At 46.0% G+C, this 21,833-nt stretch overlaps 2 protein-coding genes and 1 non-coding gene across 3 annotated transcripts; 1 reads left to right on the top strand and 2 right to left on the bottom strand.

Moving 5' to 3' along the window:
• The first annotated feature begins 1,033 nt into the window (after nt 1-1,033).
• On the top strand, nt 1,034-2,337 carry LOC133899586 (xyloglucan endotransglycosylase/hydrolase protein 8-like). The gene is made up of 2 exons (XM_062340585.1): nt 1,034-1,440; nt 1,531-2,337. The coding sequence occupies exons 1-2, from the start codon at nt 1,174-1,176 to the stop codon at nt 2,092-2,094; spliced, it is 831 nt and encodes a 276-aa protein (XP_062196569.1). The 5' UTR covers nt 1,034-1,173; the 3' UTR covers nt 2,095-2,337.
• Nucleotides 2,338-14,494: 12,157 nt separating this feature from the next.
• On the bottom strand, nt 14,495-14,633 carry LOC133899840 (small nucleolar RNA Z247). Its single transcript, XR_009906448.1, has one exon. It is a non-coding gene; the product is annotated as a small nucleolar RNA Z247 (small nucleolar RNA).
• Nucleotides 14,634-16,837: 2,204 nt separating this feature from the next.
• On the bottom strand, nt 16,838-18,130 carry LOC133899644 (xyloglucan endotransglycosylase/hydrolase protein 8-like). Its single transcript, XM_062340672.1, has 2 exons — nt 17,682-18,130; nt 16,838-17,591 (listed from the first exon to the last, which is right to left on the bottom strand). The coding sequence occupies exons 1-2, from the start codon at nt 17,961-17,963 to the stop codon at nt 17,013-17,015; spliced, it is 861 nt and encodes a 286-aa protein (XP_062196656.1). The 5' UTR covers nt 17,964-18,130; the 3' UTR covers nt 16,838-17,012.
• Nucleotides 18,131-21,833: the final 3,703 nt, after the last annotated feature.

The following is a 21,833-nucleotide window of genomic DNA, read 5'->3' as shown; positions in this document are numbered from 1 at the left end:
GGCAGTGATAATCTAGTGATCTCGACAGTATCACAACCAGTTTGGAATATGTAATGACAGCGATCTCTACGGTATCACTACCGGTTTGGATACGAACCTGCAATGATAAGGATTATCGCAACCAATTCATAATAGCTCAATAATCGACCTGTCGGTTGAGCTTAAGAATTGGTAGTGATAATCCTTATCATTGATGTTTTGTAATACGAATTGGCAATGATGTATCACTACAGATTCGTAACTAGATTGGTAGTGATAGTGACTATCACTCTCGGTTCTTAACAGCTCAATGTAAAATCTACTGATTCAACTTATGAACTATATTATTGAACTGATAGTGAAGGGGGAGGGACAGAGATGACTGTTTTTTAGTAGTGGTTTTCAAAAGTTCTTTATAAATTCCAAGATGTAGAGATTTCTTTTTAAAGCTCACAAATGTCCAAACTTGAAATGGGTGCACGCGCTTCTAGAGTGAGGATTGCGGTCCCCATGTGGAACCCTCGTAAAAAGGAAAGATGAACATCCACGAAAATCAATAGACTCCGATAGTTGGGCCATGTGTGGATGCGCAATCAGTGTTCGAACCATAGGAATTTTACATGATGGAATCCCTTCTCCTTTGATTTTGGAGTAATTCGAGAGGGATTTAAAACATCCGCTCCAGCCTTATCTTGTCTCTTACTCACTTATGACCAAGGCAACTTTTCCTATCACCGGCATAGTCCTAGGGTTTATCTGGTTTTTATCTCTTACAAAATCGACAAAAGTAGAACACCAAGTTAACTATGCTATGAGCTTAGCATAGCTGACGTCTAATTTCTGGATCCACCGCTATTGTTAAGTGATTTTTAGGACACATCACCAAACTGCCATAGTTGATTATTTAGATAATCAACTGTCAACGTATGAACACCCAAGATTATCACAGATTCTGTCCATGTGTTGGCCGCACAATCCGAACCTTCGCGCCCACCCGACAGAGCAAGAAAAATGTGCCCCACGCATCAACAAAATGTATGTCGTGCCCCAGCACCAGCCAGAGCCGGAGCCGGAGCCGAGCAGAGCAGAGCACGCGGCCACCAGTATAAAGCCGCGCCACCTCCGGTGCTTTCGCCGCACAACAACCCACCAACCGCGCTCCACTGATTTCCGAGGAGCAGAGCAGCAACCACCATGGCGCGGCGGTCTCTGCCTCTGCTCGCGTCCCTCGCCCTCGTGGTGGCCGTCGCGTCGGCGGAATCCTGGCTCTACGAGAAGTTCACCACGGACGGCACCGTCCGCGCGGACCACGACGCTTCGGGCCAGCAGGTGGTGACGTTCAACCTCGACCAGGTCTCCGGCGCCGGCTTCAACTCCAAGGAGCAGTACCTCTACGGCGAGTTCAGCATCCAGATGAAGCTCATCCCCGGCAACTCCGCCGGCACCGTCTCCTGCTTCTACGTAAGTCAGTTTAAATTCTTTCGACTCGACGAGAAGCAGAACCTCTATCTTGAGCTGACTCACTGATGCTGCTGTACGGATTAATTGCAGCTCTCTTCCGGCGACGGCGACGGGCACGACGAGATCGACATGGAGTTCATGGGCAACTCCAGCGGCCAGCCGGTGGTGCTCAACACCAACGTGTGGGCCAACGGCGACGGCAAGAAGGAGCACCAGTTCTACCTCTGGTTCGACCCGGCCGCCGACTACCACACCTACACCATCATCTGGAACGACAAGAACATCCTCTTCAAGGTCGACGACAAGTTCATCCGGTCCTTCAAGCGCTACGCCGACCTGCCATACCCTAGCGCCAAGCCCATGACGCTGCACGCCACGCTGTGGGACGGCAGCTACTGGGCGACGGAGAAAGGCGCGGTCAAGATCGACTGGTCCAACGCGCCCTTCGTCGTCTCCTACCGCGACTACTCCGCCGACGCCTGCGTCAGCGGTGGCTCGTGCCCCGCCGGCAGCGACAGGTGGATGAACCGGCAGCTCAGCGACGCCGAGTTGGGAACCGTGGCGTCGGCGGAGAGCACCTACATGCAATACAACTACTGCGAGGACGGCTGGCGCTTCCCGCAGGGGCTCCCCGCCGAGTGCAGCCGCAAGTGATATGTTCGTCTCATCCGTCTATCCATCCATTGTTCTTGATATCTTCATTTTCTTTTTCTCGGACGATGATTCTTGTTCTTCTTGTTATTGTCATCCTATACATAAGAGAATCTTCCTAAGATGTATTGGCTAATGGGGTGGTTGTCACCGGGCCATCCAAGATATGATTCTCACCTCTTGTATATTAACGATAGGATGGACATCTCTCCTCCTAATCGAATTTATTTTATTGTGAAACACAAATAGCCCCCAGTAAAGCGCTTGAGTACACCTAGTATTTTTTAATGAAAGAAGCACCTGTTTTTTCCCCCTACTTTTGGGTATGGCACTAGTTTTGTAACTGGTGAGAATCTCGCTTTAGTGATTGAGCAAAATATTGTTGAATAATAGAAAAAAATAAAAAAATCTCGCTCTAATTAATGAAGAGCAAAAAAATAGAGAAGTCTATTTTGCTTGTTTTGGCAAGACCAAATTATAGCGGCATAGATTAACTAGAGTTGTGCAGAATCGTGCGCAACTGAGCTTATTCATAAGCATTGGTTATAGTTATGTAGCAAATGCAACCGTACTTTCAAATCTAGCCGTACAATTGCTAAGGCTATCTAGTCATCAGTTCTTAAATTTTCAAATAAAATTCAGATATAACGGGACGAAATCGCAAGACTCCAACAACCTGCATGTGTGTGTGCCAAATGGCAGGACACAACACTCCCATGAATGTTATCATATCGTAGGCGATGATATATATGGGCATAAATTAAGCTGAAGTACCTGTACTTCCATTCTTCTGTTATGCGACCAATGTAGATACGCGTTTGCTTAATTGTCCAAATTCCAAAAAGACAACAAACGAACACGCTGTATTATCGATCAGATTTTTGTGCTGTCCGACAATAATACCAGTTGGTGATATAACGATCGAACTGATGATCATCGACATGACATGGGGGGAGTGGTTGTAGTGCATCGATCGTCGTTTGTTCTCCCTACAGAAAATCATGGCGTTTCTCATCGATCGGGGAATATATATTGAGACTTTCGCAAAAGTCTGCCGCCCTCCTCGCTGGAGAGTGGACACCTTCGCAATAATGCTAGCTGCTGCTTTTCGCGGTATCTGTTCATGTGCTTTTGCATTATGTCCTTTACTGGAATGTGCGTCTCCAACGCGCTCACCAACAGCATGCACGCCATGGCAATGCGTACGCGGCCGAGCGGCCGAAAGACAGCAGAATTCAACACCAGGCCAGGCTCTGTTGACAAGTCTTCAATGTTCAGAAAATTCGGAACATTCAGAGTTGTGCAGAACTCAGCGCATGTGGCAGAATCTGTCCTTGGACCTATGCCTGTTTATTCAGCCAGGTCCCGGCAGCCCTAAGACGCAGAAGCTAGAGCCAAAGAAAAGTTTTGAAGCTTTTTTGAGACTCTATTTCTAGGTCTAGTGTGTCTGGGTGTGTTTGGTAGGGTGGCCGGCCATGGGCCTGTTTGGTTACTTGTTTTGAGACGAGTCAAGCGAGCTAGACTGTGAGTTTGATTGGCTGGCTAAATTCGAGTGTGAAGCGACATAGAGAGGTGCAAGATGTTGTTTGGTTGGTTGTTTACAGGATGTATGTGGTCATTTTGGCCTAGGGCTTGCGTTGTTTTTTCAGATTTGGCTAATTCGTATATATAGGAACACTTGTGATTGACGGTCTGACAGCTCAGTCCTCAACTTAAATATCATCATGCACTTTGGAGAAGCCGTAAATACTTAGAAAAAGGTGGAGAGTGAAAATAAGATGACACTTAGGAAAATTCAGCAAAAACTACCTTTGCGGTCTGAACAGGCTTACCCGTGGTCTGACCGCCAGGTGTGCAGCCACGTGGGCTTGCCACGTGGACTTGCCATTTTTTGATCGGGAGCATTGGTGGTCTGATCGCCAGAGCGCAAAGACTTGACTTAAGTGAATCGATCACTCTCTCTTGCTCTATCTCTTTCTCTCACACACACACTCACTCCATCACTCTCTTCCCCACTCCACCTTAGAGAGAGATGGAGAGCTCCATCTCGACGTCTACGACGACTGAAGATTGACGGTAGGAACCTCCTCAAGCTTTCGGAGGACTTCCCCGAGCTCCACCCCTCTTCTCCCTTGCCAGAGGCACGCTCGTCCAACCTCAAGTCTGCACACCACCCCGGGGCCCGATCTCCAAACTGGAGCTTCTCTAGAGTGGATTGATCCGCTAGGAAGCTGCCATACACTAAGGTGAGGCATCCCCTACTATTTCCCTGTTGTTTTCGAGATCGATTCTATCCTCATGTCGTTTAGACCCAAGTTTAACCTAGCCTAGATCCAATCCATGGAGTATTTTGAGTTTAGCTCGGCGAATATTATTCAAATCACTTTAGAAGTACTCCACTAGTCCCATAGAGCATTTTGGTACCCTTCATCGTCGAAGGTTTTATCGGAATCCTTGCCGGTTACCCCGCAAAGGCACTGTCGGTAAGGTCTGGCGGTCTGATTGCCGATAGGGCTGGTCTGGCCGCCAATTAGGGCTAGAGAATCTAAGTTGAAAACCCTATATAAGGGTCAGACCACCACTAGGGATGGTCTGACTACCATACAATCGTCTAACTGCCAGTATGGTTGCGGTCTGGCCGCTAGAGACCGAAACTCTCTGCAAGCCGGCGGTCTGACCGCCACCTCTACGTCGGTCTGACTGCTAGCCATGCAAGGCTATGTGTACTTAGGTTAGCTTGTCCGGGATTTCAAGCATGCAACATGTGCACACTTTTCCGTCATTTATTATTTATACAATGCATTCTTATTCCATTTAGAGAGCGTTGCGCTGACAATCCAAGCGAGTGAAGGCGACGCCAACCTCCTAGAGTTTTGCGAGTGTTGTGCAGGAAGTATCAGGCAAACTCCAGAGCAGCAAGGCAAGCATCTAAGCATATTGCACCCTTTGATTGAATTGTGGAGTCTAAATTGATAAGTTATACTTTATGTAAGTTTGTATATACAGTGAGTCGATGTCAGGCGTCTATGGGTACAACCTATGTTGATGTATTACCTCTATCTTGAGTTGTTGATTATCCATATCCTTATAGTCTTGATAACATTATCTATGTCTAACTTAAGAGTCGTTCAAAATGATTAGCAATGTATAGGTCCTCGGTAGAAGTCGAGCAATTGTTCATCCGTTGTTCGCGAGCTTAGAGCTTATTTATTGTTAAAAAACATTGATTAGGATATTGATGGTTGGATGAGTGGTGAGGTTGAGGCGATATGTGGACGGTGCTAGGGGTGTCTTCTGCCCTGGAGGAGTTCCTCGGGATAGTTCAGGAGAGGAGTCCGGACACTATAGACTGCTTGCATCGTTTAAGCACCGTCCGTCGGTGCAGTTAGCTCTAGCACTTTTCAGTACTAACCGCGTGTTTATCTAATGGTAAGGTAAGCCAAATATCATACGTCATGCCGACACTTGCCTTGCAGTCCTATGACGCGTAAGAGAAAAAGAAAAGGAGAAGCAAGGTGGCGGGGAGCCAAAGGTGTTCGGGACACGCTCGCAGTAACCCCGGTGCAATAGGAGCATTACAAGTGGGTGGTTCCAGGTATGAGAAAGATTGACACATGTACCCCTTAGTTGGTCCTGTGTTTTCACTCAAGCCGTATGATCCTCGTATCATGTAGGTAAAGTTGTATCCCTATAGGGTGTAAAAAGCAATTTGAATTGCCACGCTCTCGGTCACGAGCATGCTCATGTCTATTTGCATCGGTTATAGAGTGACGAATGTGGGATGATTGGTATGGTTTTGTTGGGCATGATTATCGTTGGTTGTTGATTACATAATATGGTTCCATTTACATTTACGTTCATATTGTTTACAGGTTTGGAAAGGTTTGATTGGTTAAGTATAGGCGCTCACACATATGTCTCTATGTTGCTTACGCATATGAATTTACATAACCTTGTGGCCTTCTCCTTACTAATGATCCAACGCATAATCTTTGGAGTCGGGTTATCTATATGTACCCTATATGGATTAAGTCTTACGAGTACCTTCATACTCACGGTGCTTTTTCAGGTACTTCTAGTGAGGAGAAGCTCGCTTTTAGCTACTTCACACCCGTTAATGTTGGTGGTGGGCCTAAGTAAGCAACTACTCTCAAGTGGCGAAGCTTTTGGGTGGAGTCTAAGGGCATGTGGTTCTACTCTTCTTTTGTTATCTATAGTTTTGTTTTCGCTGTGTAGCTGATCTAATCTTTTATGTAAATTGTTGTAAATAGTTGAATGCTTAAGAACTTGTAATCTAATGTTAATTACTCGCTCTTTCTTAAGGTTTGTTATGATACTATATGTTGGAAAGACATGTGTTCCGATCTTGGATACAAAATACATGTCGGGACTACCAGAATGATATTTTGGTTAATCATTGTGGCCATAATTAAGCAAATGATCATCATGATGATTAAGAAATGAAATAAGAATTCAAGTGTGGAGTTGAATGGCGTGGGGATGTGATCCAGCATCATTTCAGGCTACATTTATCACTTTGCGTGATGCTACAGAAATTCTTTTTGGCATCCACCAATGGAGAATACCGAATAAAATTTTGTTGCTTTACTCATCATGGGCGCTTAATTCGTTGTGGAAGAAAGTGACATATCTGGATCATGGACCTACAACCACCCGTCTAGGAATATATTCATAACTCATATTAAGGCGCATTCGATCTTTTTTTTCAGAAAAGAAAGGTGCATTCTGCTCTCATATATCATCTCAGGCTGCGTGCACATGCTCAGTGCAGAGGTCAGAACCTTATTTCAATTGGTGAAATAAAGCTTCATTTATCTAAAAGCCCGTCCCTGGTGATAGAAATATTTGTAACTGGGGGAGTAATCTTTACATGAAGTAAGAAACTCATACATATGTGCAAGACAAAGTACAATCACCTGATCTCATACCACATCGATCGATAAGTAAATAATATACAGGTTCAAGTCTTCTAGTTCTAACCTTCTCCAACTCCACACATTCTGAAACTGCTCAAGTACCTGATCTGCACTGTTGCGCACTGTTGAGAAACTTTCTGCATAAAGAGTCTTGACTCTTGAGTAAACCATACTCGACTGAAGAACACAGCAGTGATATTATAATAGCGGCCTTACTGCTGCGATATAGAATAGGAATTGAAGTGCGGTGCAATGGGAACCGACACCATTTCAGGCTATATTCATTCCCTTGCGTGATGCTAGAGCAACTCCTTTTGGCATTCAGCTTCGAGAATAAATAAATCGTATTGCTTTACTCAAGGGCCCTTAATTCGTTAAGGAAGAAAGTGACATCTGAAGCATTCACCTCGTTGCATCGTACAACAATCCCTCTAGGAATATATTCATAGTAACTCATAAGGCGTATTCAACCTTTCTCCAAAAGAAAAAGAAAAGAAAAGGTGCATTCGGATCTTTTTGCAAAAAAAAGAAAAGAAAAGGAAAAGGCGCACTCAACTTTCATAGTCATGCCACCAAATAAATATGCTCCAACGATCGGTCAATGGTTCTTGTGCAAGCATAGGTCTAATAACATATAACCTGAATGTTTTCTGAAACAAAGATAACCTGAATGTCATATGCCGTGGAGCCTTATTACAGTAAAAGTAACAGAAAACGCACAAACACTTTGTCACGCCGAACCGTCCAACACTTCAAATGAACATAGGGGCGAAGTTAGATGGAGCTAGGGTGGTGCATAGGCACTAGGTTAAATCAAAATTTAAGTAGTAATCAGTTTATTTTTACCATGTTTGTACCCCTTAGGCTATTTTTTTTTTTGAAAAAGTGATAGGAGCTCTGTCATTAATTATAGTAGAAAAGAAACAAAAGGAGTCTAAGCTGAAGAGAAGCTCTCAACGGTGGTAAGCGATTACAAGAGAAGAACGGAAAGGAAAGAAAAAGAGAGCAGGAACAACAGGGCTAGAGCAACGAAGAAGCTACAGCAAATAAACTTACAAGGCGACGGGATGATTCTCAACTTGGCCGCAACATCCTCCTTTGCCAGATGGGAAATCTGCAAAGGTTGAAGGTTCTTGTTTTAGAAAATTCGTCGGTTTCTTTCCTTCCAAATATTCCAACAAGTGTAGATAAAAATAGAGGTGGCAACCTTCCGATCGGGCTTCGCAAAGGATGCCAATGTTTCCTCCCACCAGTTTTGAACCGAGGCATGGTCTCGTTGGAGCATATTTCTGAATTCAAGCCTCTGCGACCAATTTGCTACATGCTCCCATACCTCCCTTGAGAAAACACATTGTAGGCCGAGGTGCACCGCAGATTCTTGTGCTTGATCACATAGGGAACATAGTCTGTTATGTGGCCAGTTTTTTCTCTCAAGATTATCTGTCGTCTTTAGTTTGTGTTGCACGAATAACCAAGCAAAAAACTTGCATTTGTTCTCTGTTTTTGCTTTCCAAATTTGACTTGCTGTGAACCAACAAAAGGAGCCCTGGAATTGGATTAAATATGCAGATTTAGCACTATATGTGCCGTCCACTGTCCACCTCCAAGAGATGCTATCTGGGGTCTCATCCCTTGAATTTGCATCCAAAGATTAACAAATTCATGCAGTTCGATGGTACTTGAGATATTTCTTACGGAGCAAATCCAATTACCATTCTGGAGTTCGTAAGCTACCTCTCGGTTTTTCCTTGTGGCGATTGAGAAGAGATTTGAGGCTATATCTTTTGGCATTTGACCTAGCAGCCATCTTCAATTCCAAAATTCTGCCTTTTGGCCATCGCTGATGGTGATCTCAGTCGAAGCTGCAAATAAATGTTGATCTATGTAATCACAAGGGAGAGCAGCCCCCATCCAAGGCCTCTCCGGTTGCTTCCATTAATACCACAGCCAAATTAGACGAAGAACTCTTCCAAACATTGTTAAGTTTTTCAGCCCAAGGCCACCTAGCTTCTTAGGGCGGCAAACTTTGTTCCAATTGACCAAGCAATGTCCACCTTTTACCTCTTCAGCTCCTTTCCAAAGAAAAGCATGTCTAATTTTATCCATGCCTTTTATGGCCCATTTGTTCATTTGGAAAACTGAGAGATGGTAGATAGGTTGAGATGAGGTTGAGATGACAGGATGGAATCAGCAAGAGTGAGTCTTCCAGTTCTTGTCAGGAGTTTGCCTTTCCATCCCGGTAGTTTTGCTGACATCTTGTCGATTAGAGGTTGTATGTCCAATTTGCGCAGCCGTTTTGTGGATAACGACAACCCCAAATATTTGCAAGGAAAAACCTTTCATTGGGCATGGAAGACCACTAAATTTCCTCAATGTTAAGGCCGTCACAGCTAATAGGAAATACCTTGGTCTTTTCCAGATTTGTAATTAGACCAGTGGCCTTACTGAAAATCTCCAAAATGCATTTGACTGTTCGTAAATCATCTTTTGTTGGAGAAATGAAGATAGCGTCATTATCCGTATAAAGGAAAATTCTCAGCTTTGATGCTCGATTACGAATCAGCTTTAGTAGTCCATGTGCTACAGCCAACTCAAGAAGCTTCTGCAGCAGATCAATGGTTAAAATGAAAAGCATTGGTGAAAGTGGGTCTCCCTGCCTAAGGCCTCTTTTGTGAAAGAAACGAGCACCTGGAGTACCATTGAGCAACACACGGGAGCTAGAGGTAGAGAAGAGTAAAGCAATCCAATCACGCCAACGTTGGCCAAAACCCAGGTGCCACATAAGCTCTAGCAAGTACTCCCAACTCATTGTGTCAAAGGCCTTTGCGATATCTAATTTGAGAAAAAGGACAGGCTCCTTCTTCCTGTTTAGGCATTTAATCAGATTTTGAGTGTATATAAAATTGTCTTGAATGCATCTCTTGTTGACGAACGCACTTTGGTTCGAGGACACTAGGTCATTGAGATATGGCGCTAGTCTGTTGCCAAGTAATTTTGTAAAAATCTTAGCTATTCTGTTTATTAGACTAATCGGCCTGAAATACTTTGCATGAGATGCGTCCATCTTCTTTGGCAGGAGAGAAATATTAGCAGTGTTGAGGAGGTGGAGGTGTTGCCCTCTCAGATTGTAAAGTTGTTGGATGGCTGTCACCAGATCATGTTTAAAATTTTCACCTTGTTTATTAGGCTAAAATTTTCACTATAGTGCACCACTATTATTTCAATTCTAGCTTGGACACCGCATGAACAAACCTCACGGATCGGAAGCGCTGAGACATTAAAAGATCTCCGAAATTCAGCACTTCACCATGCAAGCATATTGAATGACAGAATTCTAAGTATGACTAGCATGTAAACCAGAAGGGTTAGGTCTAAGCATCGCATTCCACTGTATGCATTCAGTGGGCCAAGTGGCAGGCAAGAGCTTTATTCCATTTCCAGCCCACAAGGCATTCATATTCATTCAGCCCCCATCATACAGTGGAATGCGATGGACCCCTTGCACAGCACAGCCACTTTTAGTTGACAAGCCATTCAGGGAGCCGGAAAGTGCTGCAATGGATAGGCATTGTATTATTAATCTGTCATCCACTCGTCCAAATCTGATCTTATCCAATTTGATTAACCACCAGATGTGTCGTAGCCACTCTGGTCCTAATCGTTGCCGTTGCATTTGTCTCTCTGCAGTTCAAGCAGGAAATTAAAGGCACAGGTTCCTTTTATCTCTGTCTTGAGTTGACACGGCTTAGCAGTAGTAGTTGTTGGATTGACGGCGCAAGATAGCCTCTATGGGCCACGATCTTTGCTATATATAGAGGATACAGGAGAGAGATTACAACCGTAGAAAACACGGCAAGTTTGGGAGGCACAGCTCCAATATTAGGGATAGAATCCTACGATTAACACCCCCCTCAATTTGGACGGTGGCGAACTAAGTTCAGATTGCGTCGAAAATGGTCGAACAAAGAAGCTGGCAATGGCTTTGTCATAATATCTGCCAGTTGATCTTTTGAAGATATGAAGCGCACATCAAGCTGTCGTGTAGAAACACGCTCACGAACAAAGTGATAATCAACCTCAACGTGTTTTGTCCGACGATGAAAAATAGAATTGACGGATAAATAAGTTGCACCAATATTGTCACACCATAAACTAGGTGGACGAGTCTGAGAAATCCCAAGCTCTCGTAACAAAACTTGGATCCAAATCAACTCTGCAGTGGCATTGGCAACGGCCTTATATTCTGCTTCCGTGCTAGAACGAGACACTGTGGGCTGTTTGCGAGAGCTCCATGAGACAAGAGTGCCACCAAAAAATATAGCATACCCACTAGTACTGCAGCGATCATCAGGATTTCCAGCCCAATCAGCATCCGAGAAGGCACTCAGCAGAGTTGTACCCGATTTGGCAATACTGAGGCCTAAATCAGAGGTTGCAAGAAGATAGCGAAGAATTCTCTTTACAGCTGCCCAATGAATAGTGGTTGGAGCAGAAAGAAACTGGCATACCCTATTAACCGCAAAGGAAATGTCCGGCCGAGTAAGAGACAGATATTGTAGAGCACCAACAACACTGCGGTATCGAGTAACATCTTCAGCAGACAATGGATCACCACTATGTATAGAAAGATCACCAGGAGCCATAGGAGTCAACACACCCTTAGCAGTAGTCATATTTGTGCGAGTAAGAAGATCCTTGATATATTTTTGTTGTGTCAACAGGAGCCCATATGACGTATGATGAACCTCAACACCAAGAAAATAATTAAGAGGACCAAGATCTTTGACCGCAAAATCAGCCTGAAGTTGGGCAAGAAGGCGATCCGTGGCTAAGGAGGAAGAACTGATAATAATGATGTCATCAACATATATGAGAATATACATCTGAATACCTCCTTTATTGAAAATAAAAAGAGAGACATCGGCTTTAGAGGCCTGGAATCCCAACTGCAGAAGAGTCGAGCTCAAGCGAGAAAACCATACGCGCGGAGCTTGTTTAAGACCATACAGGGACTTATCCAATTTACACAAAAAATGTGGTCGAGCCGAGTCCTCAAAACCAGGAGGTTGCTTCATATAAACATCCTCATGAAGAAAACCGTGTAAGAAAGCATTTTGAATATCAATTTGTCGGATGAACCAACCACGGGATACTGCAAGGGTCAATAAAATGCGAATAGTAGTAGGTTTTACCACCGGACTGAAAGTGGCATCATAATCAATCCCATATTGTTGCTTAAATCCTTTGGCAACCAACCGTGCTTTATACCGATCAACAGAGCCATCTGATTTATACTTGAGTTTGAAGACCCACTTACAGTCAATTATATTGAGGCCAGGTCGAGGAGGAACAAGATGCCATGTCTTGTTAGATACCAATGCCTGAAATTCATCATCCATTGCACGACGCCAAAGAGGATGTGCCATAGCAGTAACATGCGATGATGGTTCTGCATCAGAAATCCGAACAGCAGAATACGTGACCGTACCATCAGTGCGTATTTTTTGGCCGCCGAATATTATTCCGGAGTCTGGTGCCGTACGTGTGAGTAGGGGGGGCCGGATCCGGGTGCAGCGCAGGGGCATCTGGCGCAACCAGGGGCGAAGCCGGAACAGCTGTAGCCGGCAGTGATGCGGACGGAACCAAACTCAGAGATGGATTCGGCGTTGAGTCCCGAGGAGCCAATGATTGGGACGGTACTTGTGCGCCTGGATCAGCTGCGGTGAAAGAGTTAACAGGCACAGATGCACACATATGATCACAATTCAGATTAGTACTGCTGGCATTCAAATGCAACAAACGCAAGGCAGGGCTGTCGGGTGGAGATGACAAGGGTTGAGATGAACTAATAGAAGGCCGAGTAAATGGAAAAACTGTTTCATCAAAAATAACATCCCTGGATATATAAACACGACCGGAATCAGGATCAAGACACTTGTAGCCTTTATGTAATGCGCTATAGCCAAGGAAAACACATTCTTTGGAACGAAAAGAAAGCTTGTGTTTATTATAGGGGCGAAGATGCGGCCAGCAAGCACACCCAAAAATTTTCAATAATAAGTAATTTGGTGGAGTATTGAATAATCGTTCTAATGGGCATTTGTTGTCGATGACACGGGTAGGAAGACGGTTGATGAGGTATGTGGCTGTAAGAAAGGCTTCATCCCAGAATTTAAGGGGCATAGAGGCGTGGGCTAGAAGAGTAAGACCAGTTTCTACGATATGACGGTGCTTGCGTTCAGCAGAACCGTTCTGTTGATGAGTATGAGGGCAAGAGACGCGATGAGCAATGCCAAGAGAGCGAAAAAACTGATTATGAATTTTCTGGTATTCCCCACCCCAATCAGATTGCACACACTTAATCTTAGTGTCAAGAAGACGCTCAACGTGAGCCTGGAATTGCATAAATATACGAGGGACCTCAGTACGATCATGCAGCAAATAAATCCAAGAGAATTTGCTGAAATCATCGATAAAACTAATATAGTATTTGAAACCCCCAATGGATGGAGGTGCAGGGCCCCACACATCAGAGAAAATTAATTCCAAAGGAGAAGTAGAACGATGAATAGAACTACTGTAGGGCAATTGATGACTCTTAGCTAAGCAGCATGCATTACAAACTGTGGAAACCGACTCTCTAGGACACGAGATTTTATTAAGACTCAGAATAGATTGAACAATCTGGGATGAAGGATGACCAAGGCGTGCGTGCCATTGTGCACGTCCAACAGAACCGCTCACAAGGGCTTGCTTGAGATCGGCTACTGCAGATGGGGTGATGGGGTAGAGGCTGTTCTCACACCGCCCTTCCAGAAGGCTTCTCTTCGATGTGCGATCCTTGATTGAAAAATGCCAGGGATGAAATTCAAAGAATACGTTATTGTCACGAGAAAATTTATGAACGGAAATTAGGTGTTTGGAAATATGAGGAACATGCAAAATATTGCGTAATGCAAGAGGACACGCAGCAGTATTAATGGAAGAGTGACCAATATGTGTAATCTGCAAACCTGCGCCATTGCCGACGTGGACTTGTTCACCTCCATGATAGCGCTCACGAACAGCTAAGCGATCAAGGTCGCTTGTAATATGATCAGTAGCACCCGTATCGGTGTACCAATTCGGATCAATCTTGTAGGAGGAGGTTGCCGCAAGTGCTGCAGCGGGAGGCTCATCCTGATAAGAGTCATCCATCCGGTACCAACACTTTACCGCAGTATGACCACGTTTGCCACAGATTTGACAGGGAGGGCGAGAAGACGGACCACGGCGATCACCACGGCCATCACCACGGCCATCACTGCGGCCATCGGGGAAACGAGAAGGATTACCCCGAGATGGCGGAGCGCGGCCTCGATTGCGATTACCACGGCCACGATTGTAGTGGGAACCCCCTCGGCCAGCAAAGTTGGCTGAAGAACCATGATGGAGTTGCATCTCAGCCTGGTGCTGCAATTGGCGAGATTCATATGCCATGAGATGCGCAAAGACATCATCAAGTGTGAGTGGTTCACTCTTTGTCGTCATGGAGGTGACAAAGGAGTCGTAATCAGGGCCAAAACCAGCGAGAAGATAAGCGATCACTTCATCATCGGTTAGAGGAGAACCAACAGCTGCCATCTCAGTAGCCAATCCTTTGATCTTGCGAAAATAATCGGCCGCAGATAGATCTCTCTTCTTGGCCGTAGCAAGCTCGACACGGATCTGAACAGTACGAGCGCGAGTGGTAGAAGAATACATCCGCTGCAACATGTCCCATGCCTCCTTGGACGTAGTTGCAGTTACAACGTCGGCAAGAATATCTTCAGAGATGGAGGAGAGCAGGCCACTGAGCACTTGTTGATCTTTGTCATACCATTGAGTGTAGGCCGGATTTGGCACTTGTTCGGCACCGGCAGCCGTAGACGCGACAACGTATCTGTCCGGTGCAGAGATGGATCCATCTAAAAAGCCCAAAAGCTTCGTACTCCAGAGATAAGGGAGGAGCTGGGCACGCCAGATGATGAAGTTTGTCTTCGTGAGACGAATGGTAACGGCGTGGTGGAAAGGAATTGAGGCAAAGGTGCTCGACATTGTAGATTGGATCGAGTCTGAGGTGGTGGAGGGAGAGGAGGCGGAGGAAGAAGAAGATGTGGTGGACGACATCTTCAGGAAAAATTCCTTGGCTCTGTTACCATGTTGGATTGACGGCGCAAGATAGCCTCTATGGGCCACGATCTTTGCTATATATAGAGGATACAGGAGAGAGATTACAACCGTAGAAAACACGGCAAGTTTGGGAGGCGCAGCTCCAATATTAGGAATAGAATCCTACGTTTAACAGTAGTAATAGACTGATCAGTACTGGTGTGATGCTGGGGTTGTAAAATGCTGCTACCTGTTGCCTGCAGGCTTTAACCAGTAAAACATTCTCTCGGATGATCAGCCTGGTACCTAGTTGACAGCCTTTACCTGAACATCGACAAGCATGCATGAGCTCATCGTGCTCAATTCGGACAGTGTCGCTGTTTCCTTTTCGTCAGCCTCTCTTTGTTGCAATGTTCAGTGCTTCAGGCCACATTGCCTGGCTTATGTGTTTATTCCTTATCGGTATACCCATCACTGTGCATGTTTTTATGCAATGTTTGGGCCGCAATATAAGTGGTTAGGTGCTAGTAGCTGCTAGTTGGTAATACACATGGGATCCACGTGTGTAGTTTCCACTTCGTAGCTCGCCAGAGGGAAATCTGGAGATCCATGACCCTTCTAATAGTGCTGGTCTGATCTGGAAGATGACCTCTTCAGACAGCACTAGGGAGACTAGTGGCCTCCCGAATTCTGACTTGAACAATGGCGGTCGGAGTCAGCAACACTGCCGAGGCTGTCTGGGAGTAACCATCGGAAAATACAATTCACATATCCTTGCGTGCACGTATGACTAATTTAGATTATCCATCTTTTTCATTATATATTCATTCATCTGTTGATTTTCTTACCTAAATTTTTTATATATTTTTTAAATACAAATTTCAACGTAAATGAACAGTTTTTAACCCCTCCGCGACTGGTCACTGCCCACCCGGGTGGTCGGCACGGCAGCTCACCTCGGTCCCAAGTCCCGGAAAGATGCTGCCGCCCAGCCCTCGGCACTTGCGCCAATGACGGGCTGGACGGTGGCCCTGTGCCCGCCATCGTCGCCGTCGCGGGTAAATGCGTATTTTTTTTCCCCTTTACTGTAACTGTCGGGTCCTCTGGCTCTGACAGGCGCCGTTGCAAGTTACTAGCACGAATTTGCCATTTTACAGCGGTAGATTAGATCGGGCTCCTGCCATGGATGAATGGGTGAAACTGAAAGAACATGGTAGGTAGCTGCCCAGCTGTGCCACTGCTCTTTTTGTGTACGACTGTAACCGAACGAGCGAGGCACACAGTTGTCACTTGTCTGCTTCCATCCAGCTGCAGCACACTGACTCTCGTGTCGTCGTCCTCCCTGCCGTTAAGCCACATCTATGATTCCCAGGCAGGAATCTACCCAAACCGCGTATCCAGGTAACTATTGAAAAAAAAGGCGTCGATCTACTACCATGTCGTGCCACAGCGCATCCCCAAGTAATTCAAATCGAGGTCAATTCAAAGGATATTGTTTATGATTTGTTGGTGCCACCATGTTCAGGTTGCAGCCATGGCAAGATCACATCTGTTTTGGAACATCACTTTCACCTCACTTCCACTCTGCAATGCACGAAGCATTCCAAGAATTCACCTTATTGTCTTTAATCCATCTCAGTAACAATGAGTAACCAACCGCAAAGAAAGAAAGCAAGAAATCAAGAACAGTGGATGGCAAAATGTACATTGGGGGAGAAATGGCGGAGGCGACATGTATGGACCATCGATCAGATGCACAACAATAAGGACACGACGAAGAACCAAGAATCATCATCCGAGAAGAGAAAAAGAAGAAGCAATCGCGGATAATTCATGTATGGATGGATGGATGGATCAGTTGCGGGAGCACTCGGCGGGGAAGCCCTGCGGGAAGCGCCACCCGTCCTCGCAGTAGTTGTAGTGCATGTAGTTCTGCTTCGCCCACGCCACGGTGCCCCACTCGGCGCTGTCGAGCTGCCGGTTCATCCATCGGTCCGTGCCGGCGGGGCACGACAGCGGGCGGCCGTCGCCGTCGGGGACACACGCGTCGGCGGAGTAGCCGCGGTAGGTGACGACGAAGGGCGCGTTGGACCAGTCGACCTTCACCGCGCCCTGCAGCGTTGCCCAGTAGCTGCCGTCCCACAGCGTGGCGTGCACGGACATGGGCTTGTCGCCCGGGTAGGGCAGGTCGGCGTAGCGCTTGAAGCTGCGGACGAAGAGGTCGTCCACCTTGAAGATGATGTTCTTGTCGTTCCAGATGATAGTGTACTTGTGGAAGTCGGCGGCCGGGTCGAACCAGAGGTAGAACTGGTGCTCCTTCTTGCCGTCGCCGTTGGCCCACACGTTGGTGTTGAGCACCACCGGGTCGCCGCTCGAGTTGCCCATGAACTCCATGTCGATCTCGTCGTGCCCGGGGCCGTCGCCGGACGACAGCTGCAACGGCATCAGTGAGTCGGGTCAGGATCGAGCCTTTTATTTCCAGTTTTTGCTCCAGCGGTCAGTGGAAGAAAACTCATGGCTTACGTAGAAGGAGGTGACGGTGCCGGCGGAGTTGCCGGGGATGAGCTTCATCTGGATGCTGAACTCGCCGTAGAGGTACTTTTGCCTGGAGATGAAGGCGCCGCCACCGGACTGCTGGTCGAGGACGAGCGACGTCACCTGCTGGCCCGAGACGTCGTAGCCCGCGCGGACGTTGCCGTCCGTGGTGAACTTCTCGTACAGCCACGAGTCGGCCGACGAGACGGCCGCCAGGAGCGCGAGGGCTACGGCGAGAGACGCCAGCTGAGGCAGAGCCCGCCGCGCCATGGCCGTTGTGGTGGTCGCCGATGCTCTGCTTCTTGGAGATGGGATGAGGCTAGCTAGTGGAGTGTAGTGCGGTTGGTTTGGTGCGGCAAAAGCACGGGAGGTGGCGCGGCTTTATACTGCTCAGCGGTGGCCGCGGGTGCTCTGCTTTGGCCGGAGCAGGGCAGGGCACACGTTTTGTTGATGCGTGATGTCTGTCTCAGAGAATCCTTACATCTTCAAACATTTTTCTTTCATTTCGTTAAGAAAATCCCTTCGTGAAGAAAATATAACTTATGAAGAGAATTTATTAGAAATAATCTTATATCATGCAGGGAAGCTAAACTCATACTTCCTCAATTTTCACTTGGCAACATTGACAAATAGTAACTTTTGAAATATTTAGTTAGGTGAAATGAAATAGTATTCTTAGATTTCTCGATGAAGATACTTTAAGAATGCTATATACTTATAAATGTTTGCGTATGTATCGGTTGCAAATTGATGGCCATAGTTGGAACATGGAAAACCAAGTGTGTTCTGAAACGGAGGCAGTAACATAGTTCCCTGGATCTGTTTCAGTTCTGTCCAATCGTTTTTAGGGATAAAAATTAGAAACTAGTACAGATCTTCACGCCTATGCCAGTTATGCAGAAAGGTCAATATTGTAAAGAATGTGTAAGCCTGGTTTGTAACGCGCAATAATAGTGTTGGAGTTTTATCATAAGCATCACTACGATCGATAAGTTAAACATGAGATCAATACATTAGACACAACATTTTTTAATAAGATTCAATCATCTTAGCTACATCCTCGGGTATGACTACATACACTCATCTCCATATTTTGATTTAGTCGCTTTAGTTATATGGCGATGCCTTTTATTTAAAGGATGAGAAATAAAAAATCCGACTACAACTTTATTCCTTGTTCCATTCAATTATAACTCAAGTATATCTGTATCCGATCATGTATACATATTTGACACATATCCAACAAATAGAATTGGGAAACAAATGTCAGTTTGAGGGGTGAGTGTTTGAATGGGTCATTTGAAAATTTGCTTTGATCCTATGCGAGCAAGAAAGAAAATAAGTAGGATTGTAGTGGATGTTTCAGTTCCTATCTATTTTTCTGGATGTTCATACGTTTTTTTTGCATCTTTAAGTTCGAAATGGGTCCTCCCACGGCTTGTCCATAACACTTGGCATCTTCACTTGTGCCCATGGTAAACATTCCTTTTGTTGTGTTGGTCGACGTTCCTTTCTTCAGAACAAGTGACGAGTCCCTAAAATCTGCGCCAACAGTTGAGCAAATTAATATTTACAAATGCCAATTCCACCGTGGAAATGCACCGCAGATGGCAAACCAAAAAGAGGAGGAATCAGCTAACTGTAACGTACTTCCACTGATGATGGCTCCTTAATCTACCAATTATTGTGTTAGTTGTGCGTTGGTTAGTTAAGCTCTCGCCTCACTCTCATCAAATCAGGCAAATGGTGGGTCAAGCCAATGCCAAGTTGGCACAACGAAGAGAGCTTTTTTTTAGAAATCCAGTGCAACACAGATATACAGCCACACACAAGTACCACCGCACGAATATACTCACATAATATCTATTGAAGTCTAAAAATACAAAACTCTGAGAAGTCACCATATGCGCTGGAGTCTAATCCTTAGTGGATAGGGATACATCCACCTCAACTAACTACCAAAGCAAAACATATTTCCAAAGAGAGTTAATCTTAATCAGTAGCAACTATCTGTCAACCCGTGCATTCACACGAGCTAGTTTTAGACATAGTTATCAAATCAGTAGAAACCAAGGACGACATAAGACTATCGTTACAAGGTTCAACCACAAAATCATGGTGACATATAAATATGGTTTTAACATTCAATTTATTCCGCTGATACAATATAATCTTCTATTATATTAGTATAACAATTCTAGAACAACCTTTTCATATTGGGAAGAAGGCAACGAAAAGGGCTTGGGCGACGACTGTGGGGGCGACCTAGGGGCCATGCGCCACTGCTAATGTCAGCCGGTTGGCCCCTCCATGCTGGGGAGCTAGCACCGCTACCCTGCCTTCCTCTTGCGCCATTGCCACCCGGATAAAGCCACCATGGTCGTGTGGGGGGCGGCGGCGGGAGTTCTACCCAGTCGTGGAATAGGCGCCGATGCACGATTTTGCCCAGATCCGAGGTAGGTGCTTGGCCTATCGTCGTCGTTGGGTCTAAGTCAGCGCCCTCCATCACCAGGAACTCCACCGCCCTTCCCTCTCCTTGTCATCCTCGTGTTGTTGCTACTCGTGGATGGGAGCCTCGCGCCCTCGACTTGTGGATCTGACGACATCCTATCTCTTGGGACTAGGGAGAGAGGGCGTTGCCAAGGGAGCAAGAGATGGACCTGGAGGTGGACGGTTGGATCTGTGTGTCGCTAGTGGGATCCGCATGGGGCGCCCTTGTTCTTCGAGGCAACCGACTTTTCCTCACGTTGCTAGGCAGTGACGATGCTACCAGTCTGGGGCTGTCACAGGTGGCAGTGTTTCAGTGGGTTGTGCAGTGACACCTACTCATCGGCGGCAGCTTCTCTAGCCAGAGCCCAACATCTGCACACATCGCCCCCCATGCTCCAGCTTGCGTGACATTCAGTCCCCGAGGAGTGCCCGCCGCCTCATGCCACCATGCCTCCCTGGCCTGACCAAGGCCCAACATTCTTTAGTTGTGCTCGATGGGTGAGGGTGGGCATGTGAGATGAAGTGAGCACAATCGCTCTCGTCGGCCAACGCCGCCACTCCTGATCCATCGTCCTGCTGGAGCCGCTGAGGACCGAGCTCGAGGCCGGTCTCGCTTTCAAAAGATGGGCTCGAGACAGATGTTACCGTTGCCTTGCACACGACTACAAAGTCCATTCCTATCGAGACACCTTCCGTTGCATCTGCTGTTAGCGCCCTAGGCATCAGGATTGGCAGTGCCTCTTTTGGTCTATCTCTCCTCCTGGCACGAACGCTCCCTTCCCATCCATCAATCCTCACTGATCGTGGCCAGCTCAGAGCCGGGTAGAGCTCATGGCTATGAATCTACACCGTCAACATCACTCCTTGTCTCTAGTTTTGCCTCATCTCTTTGCTAGGCGTGGCATGGATGCAAACTCGGTCTGCCACAACGGAGGGGGTGATAGGTGCAGATGTTGCTACCATGCCCCTCAGGGCTCAACCGCGCATGACCTTTAGTCTTATCTCGTGCCTCTAGTGCAGTCACTACGCTACGAGCGCCAACAGTTGTTTGCAACCTGCTTGGAGGAAGGGATATGCCCTCTCAGGGATGAGGTTCTTTCTATCAAGCTATGGTTGGCGTGTGTGACCAGCCAACTGAAACGCATGGGGCCGCCCAATGAGGACCCCTATGCCAATATGGTTGGTCTCTTGGTCCTTTGCTCTCTGGTTCGGCACTCTCTAACCCCATTTTTCTTTTCTTCGCTCACAGAGGTTTGTACATGTAAGGAACAATCCAAATAGTATTCTAATTAATCATTAAGTCGATCATTTCTATAATCACGACTACAATGATTAACCAGAATATCATTCCGGTAGTCTCGGCATGTGTTTTGTACCCAAGATCGGAACACACATATTTCCAACATATATCATCATAACAAAGCTTAATAAAGAGCAAATAATAAAATTATATTACAAGTCTTTGAGTATTAACAATTTATGATAATTTACAACAAAAGAGAGAGCTAAGAGGACAATAAAATAGATCACCACCTAGCCAAAAGAGAAACTATGTAGCGAAAGACAAAATCTATTAACAACAAAGATAGGTGGAGCCATGTGCCCTTAGGTTACACCCTAAAATAACGTCACTCAAGTAGTTTGCACTAC

This window comes from Phragmites australis, chromosome 18, assembly GCF_958298935.1.
Source record: "Phragmites australis chromosome 18, lpPhrAust1.1, whole genome shotgun sequence".
In the NCBI taxonomy this organism is placed as follows: Eukaryota; Viridiplantae; Streptophyta; class Magnoliopsida; order Poales; family Poaceae; genus Phragmites; species Phragmites australis.
Note: the sequence above shows the minus strand (reverse complement) of the source record. Positions and strands in the feature narration are given on the sequence as shown.